Source organism: Hydra vulgaris, chromosome 11 (assembly GCF_038396675.1).
Source record: "Hydra vulgaris chromosome 11, alternate assembly HydraT2T_AEP".
In the NCBI taxonomy this organism is placed as follows: Eukaryota; Metazoa; Cnidaria; class Hydrozoa; order Anthoathecata; family Hydridae; genus Hydra; species Hydra vulgaris.
The window spans coordinates 34,951,115-34,957,402 of record NC_088930.1 but is presented as its reverse complement, the minus strand read 5'-3'; the positions used below and the strand labels follow the sequence as shown (position 1 = coordinate 34,957,402).

The following is a 6,288-nucleotide window of genomic DNA, read 5'->3' as shown; positions in this document are numbered from 1 at the left end:
AAATCAATAATTTCCTTTAAAAAGTACCATAAATCATACTTAAAATTACCATAACACATTTTGAATCAACATAAAACACACTTTGAATTAATATAAAACTTAGGTCCTCGTCAAAGGCAAAGTTGAGTTGATAATCCTAAAACTTTAATGTGCTTGCTTTTGCTGTTAGTTGTATTTATGTATGCGTATATAGTAAGTGACCCAGGTTAAAATATGTTAGGGATCAAGGCTAGGGCTGGGTTTGATAAAAAATAGCCAGGGCTGGGGTGTGGTTTGTGACCTGGGCTACATAAATATTGATGCAATAATTATGCAGCCTTGGTTTTTTTAATTCACAATTCATGTTATATTTTATATATATATATACATGTATATTTATATGTGATCATCATCATGATTAACATTATTATTGTAATCATCATCATCATCATCATCATCATCATCATCATCATCATCATCATCATCATCATCATCATCATCATCATCATCATCATCATCATCATCATCATCATCATTATCATCATTGTCATCATCAATATTAAACTTCCCTTTTTCTACTGTTTCTCTAATATAAATAAATCTTTTTTTCTTTAACTAAAGCTTGTTCATACCATATGTAGCTCACTTGTACATCGCTCACTCTCTCCAAGTTTTCTTACTTATACCTTTACCATTTTATATGTATATTTGTGCACACACACACACACACACACACACACACACACACACACACACACACACACACACACACACACACACACACACATATATATACATACATACATACATATATATAATATTGTATATATAGGCTTACACAAAAACTTCACTGATGACATCATACTGAAATTGCCATCTGTAGAGGCTTTTGTTTAAACAAGGTTATTTTTTTTCTAAAAAAAACTTTGTTACCTGTGCAAACCTAATTGCTTAGTTAAAGTCAGTATAAGAGAAATCATAGGCTTTTGTTTAAACAAAGTTATTTTTTTTCTAAAAAAAACTTTGTTACCTGTGCAAACCTAATTGCTTAGTTAAAGTCAGTATAAGAGAAATCATAGTTTTGTAAAATAAAATAAAAATCTTATATTTAATTATGCATTTAATATAAAAAGTGAACATGGTTTAGATGTGCTGATTAGTGGATTGTAGATCTGGGTAATGCTAGTTTGTACATTTTGGCAGTTTATTCAGATAAATTAACTCTCTTGCTGTTAATATTTATTATTTGTTTATTTATTTCTCTCTTATTATTATGTAATAATAAATAGTTTTTTGATATTTAAAAGCAATAAATAAAATTTATAAAAGTAAAAATTTATAAATAATTAATGTTATTAAAACACTAAAAGTTTAAATATGTATTTAACACATTTAGCTGTATTTTTAAAATGTGGATGCAAAAGATGTTTTAAAATATGCCAAAATACCTTGCAAAGGATTACCTAAATCAGGTATTGTTAATTTTTTTTTCAATTATTTATCTTCTTATAAATATTTTATCACATTATAATATTTAATATAAACAAAAGTTATTTAATGCCGATCCATATTGTTTTTTATCTACATTAATCTTTATTAAATCTTACTTCTCTATTTGCTAAATATATTTTATTTTAATATTAAATATATTAAATATTAAATAAAAAATAACTAAATTTTTAAAAATTTTTATTAACTAATTTCTTTCTCAACATTTGTGTAAATGCATTATAATATGTTAACATTAATTACTTCTTTTATAATACTGCTTAATATTCAGGCTTTCACAGGAAAGCCTGTATATATTAGTATTACCAATTACAATCCTAATAATTATAAACAAAAATATACATCCATGTTATGTTTATAAATATTTATAAACAAAAATGCACATCCATGTTTTGTTTATAAATACTTATAAACAAAAATGTGCATCCATGTTTTGTTTATAAATTTTAGGATTATAATTATTATTGCTAAATTATACAAGCTTTCCTGTGAGCCTGAATATAATAGCAATAATAATTATAGCCTTGATATTTTGCTGCATGAATTTTAATATTTTGATTTTTTTTATTAATGCAAAATATGAAAATTCACTCCACTGCATTAATTGATTCATTTGTACTGTTAAATTGGTGCAGTGGAGTGTACATACATTGACTGACTTAAATAGGGAGAGCATGTAGGGAATATATATAGGGTTAGGATTGTCAACTAGAATTGCAAAAAATGATGATATAAGTTGATGTAACCTCAGTTGATGTATATACTAGGGGTGTCCCAGATAACATTTTTTTATTATCTGATTGAATATCGAATACCCGGATACTTAAAAATTATCCGGCCAGATAATTTTTAAACAAAAAAAACGGCAAATTTTGTTTGGATGCTTTTCAAAATTAATGTTAGCTGTTGTTTCACAGCAATATGTATTCCATGTGGAAAGCAGATAAGTAGGGGATGTAATAAATCTGGTCAGAAGTCATTTTGCACAACTCCACAGCATAATCACGCAAAAAAAATTTCATTGTAAATTGTATGAAGAGGAAAAAAAAAATCAATATTGAATTCTTCAGCTGCACAAGGAAGTTCAAAATGTATTGAATTCTGATCAAGTCCCCTTTTTAAAAGCTGCTCAAGGAGTTTTTCTTCAAGGAGTTTCTTTCAAGGAGTTGATTTCTTTAATCACTCTATTATACAAAAAAACCTGCATCGTCTGGTTTTTCAGATGGTTGTTTTCATTATTTATGTGATCAAGGCTAGAAATGTTAATTACTCCACATTGAGGTAAAAGAAATAGAAATGAGCAATAAAATGATGTATTTATTGCACATACATAATTTTAATATTTTTTAGTATTATTATTATTAGTAGTAGTATTCTAATAATCATAATAACAATGTTGAATAGAAACCATTAACATTAGATTATTTGAAAATATAACATTTCTAGATTTCTTTTAATTTTCAAATGACATTAACATGAAATATCCGGTATATAAAAAAGGATAAATTTATTATCCAGCCAAGTATCAGATAATGAATAATACTCTTATTTGGCCAAATAGCCAGCCGGATAGCTTATCCAGGATACCCCTAATATATACACTCCTTGTGTGTTCTCCCTATTTTAGTAAGTCAATGTATGTACACTCCTTTCTATGCTTACCCATTTAAATCAGTAGATATGTGAACAAAAAATAAAAAGCAAAAATAAAAAAATGAAACAATTTGTTGTTTCAATCAAGCTACTTACTGAATTTAAAAAATAACAAAAGCTTCCTTGTAAAGAGAGTTGCAGTTTATGAAAAAAATGAATTGTCATTTTGCCTTCCCCTTTATTCTTATTTTATAGCCTGATAAAATCTATCTTGATATTTTACGTTGTAAATTTTGATATTTCTTACTGTGGAATGATATTTCACACCTTGAACTTTGTTATTTTACATTGTTTTTTTTTGTTTTGTTTTTTTTCTTCATTGTGAATGATTTTTAACTGATTTTATGAATAAGCACTTATATTGACTGACCTATATAAGGAGAACATGCATGAAGTGTACATACATCAACTGACTTAAATAAGGACAGTGAGTGTATATACCTTTTGATAAAGGTTAGGGGTGACATTAAGATTGCCAACCCTAACCCTGAATAATATTTAATAAACACTTTGCCTAGAATATTATGGTTTTATTTTAAATTTAGGCTCTGTTTTATATCAGAGCTCAGAAAAAAAATTATGAGTTTGTTTAATAACAAGTGTTTTATTGAGAAGCAAGCTTTAAGCTTATTTTTTTTTATATTTATACAGAGAATTTTTTTAGTAATTGTCTAATATAATTATACACTCAGATATTTTGCTATTCAGAGCAAAAAATTTAAAGGGTAACTTTTTGATTTAAGAGTTTTTCAAAAGTTTCCTAAAACAGTTTATATAAATATTCACAATATGGTTAATATTTGCGATTTATTTTACTGTAAAACTGGTTGTGTCATGTTCCCATTTTCATGTACAAGGTGTAATTTTTGATAATCATTCAACTAATGTTTCTGTTTTTTCAAATTTGATTGATTAAAAGAAATTTAATTAAGTACAAAAAAACAAAAAAACAACCACGTTAATAGTAATAATCATCATGCAAAAAAGAAAATTTTTACTGTCTATCTGTCTGTACAAAAAGAAAATACATTTCTTGACTGTCTGTATACACAAAAAAAGGCATTTTTTGACTGTATATTTGTTTATACAAAAAAATACATTTTTGACTGTCTATCTTAAAATCATTGTTTTAAATAATTTTATATTTTCATTTTGAACATTTTTATGATGTTATTGATGTACATTAGGGTGGTCTAAAAAATGAAAGTGTTAGAAAAGTAATCTCATTATTATTCTAGCTGTCTAATGGCCACATATAAAGTATTGATTAGATTTAATAATATTTAGAACTTGCACAATCTAATTAAAGTTTTGACATTTTATTGAAAAACAACACTTATTTGACATATTGGCCAAAAATTATTAAAATGCAGTATTTGCAACACTAACTTAGATAATAATAGGCTATATATTCTATATAATGATACAGAATACAAAATTAACAAACTATATGAACTAAACAATTGTTGACTTATCAACAGTTATATGAGCTATTCTAGTTAAACAGTCAAATTATCCAATCCTTAGATTATTCAATAATACTAGCTTTGGTTGGGATTACTATGGTTACAACAACATTACTATGGTTTTCAACAATTTGCAATAAAAAATGCTTTTGTTCTTTATTGCGTGTTAGCATTAAATCATTGGATTAAGGCAACCCTTTGCTGGGCTAAATCATTGACCGCTTTTACGGACAGAGCAAGTTTCAAATTTATTCTGTATGCATCTTGGAGTCTCCAGTTGTCAGGATCATAATGCAAGAATTCCTCTGACAAGCTGAATATTTTGAAAAATCTCAATGTTGATGTTGTCCCAAAATTATGTAATTTTGTTGTTGTTGGTTCATCGAATAACAGGATACATTTTGGCGGATTCTCAGACTCTTCAAAAAAAAGCTGATTGTAGCAGCCTTTGCTACATCCTTGTTTGGGTATGATGCCAGAGTGCAGAGTAAAGCAAGGTCATTTCTTGGAGCTGTTGTAGATGATGGTGTTTGAAATCAATTTTGAATATATATAGCAGTAACAACAAGGCAAACCTCTCATAGATGATTTCATATTTTGTCAAGGTATGAAGGGCCATGAGACACATGATCCAGTTGTATTGCTCCAGGATAGTGAAAGATGATTTCACTGGTCCTCCTGGACCAGTGAAATCATCCATTATTTTGCCATCCCTATGCAATATAAGTGGTATTGCTGGATTGAAAGATGCTTTTACTGAACTAAAAACTTCTCAATGTTTAGTTTTCAGTTCATCTGGTTTAAGTTGTCCACTTGAAGCCATTGCAAAGAATATGTGTGCAGCTTTTCTGTGGCTGATGTTCGATCAAGTGCAGCAGCAACTTCTGGAGTAACCGCAGTTCCTCTTATTTGCAATTTTTAAATCTCTTATTTGAGATTTTCATGTTGATTGTTCAGTTTCTGATTTAGATGACATACCAACTAAAGAATACTTTCAGTAGAACTTCCATCATCTTCGACTTCTTGAACAAAAAAATCAACATTTTCATTGATTGTTTTGTAGACTTTAGCTGCATAATATGATACAGCCGCCTTTGGTTTATTGCAGGTTCTGCTTTGAGGCAAAGAAATCTGATTGTACCTCTATGGCCCTTCCTATACTGCGCTTGAAGAAACAGTTTGACTTCTTTAATTTTGTTTAGTGAAATCACATCTTGAGGGGTGATTTCAAACAAGTCATTCAAACTTTTCTGAAATGTTGGTTTGCTAAATGAGTTGCAGACTTATCAGCTTTTTTAGGTTTATCAGCTTTTTCAGTTGCTTTTTCAGTTTCCATTCCATGTGGAATTTTTGTTTATGTTCAACAACGTGATTCGGAGCTTTAGTTGGAATTCTTGCAAGCTCTCATATTTGCAGCAGAGGCAAGGAAGTTTTATTTATGCTGTCCTTCAAACTCATTTTTTCACTGTCATGGTAAAAAAATAATACTCTCAAGACTTCAACATAGAAACGAAGCTTTGAAGCTTTGAATTTTTCAGCTGTACTACCAATCAGCAAAATTGAATGTGAGACTCAAGTGATTTTTATTTCCACAACAGCTTCAATCTATAAAAGTTATTAAATTATTTAAAACTTCACAGTCCACATAGTTTGAGATCAGCATAACATCAAAAGATATACT

General features: G+C 28.3%; 1 protein-coding gene across 4 annotated transcripts in view; it reads left to right on the top strand.

Annotated features, from left to right (window-relative positions):
- Positions 1-1,105: 1,105 nt before the first annotated feature.
- Positions 1,106-6,288, top strand: part of LOC101236458 (protein shortage in chiasmata 1 ortholog) — a 49,352-nt gene continuing 44,169 nt past the window's right edge. For 2 of the 4 annotated variants that reach the window (XM_065810888.1, XM_065810886.1), the window contains exons 1-2: positions 1,106-1,155; positions 1,376-1,451. Coding sequence is in view for 1 of the 4 variants with exons in the window: in XM_065810886.1 (XP_065666958.1) it covers positions 1,416-1,451 (36 nt within the window). In the remaining 3 variants the exon portion in view is untranslated. Of the gene's footprint in view, positions 1,156-1,368; positions 1,452-6,288 lie in introns of those variants that run through there. The other 2 variants (XM_065810889.1, XM_065810887.1) reach the window with 2 other exon arrangements.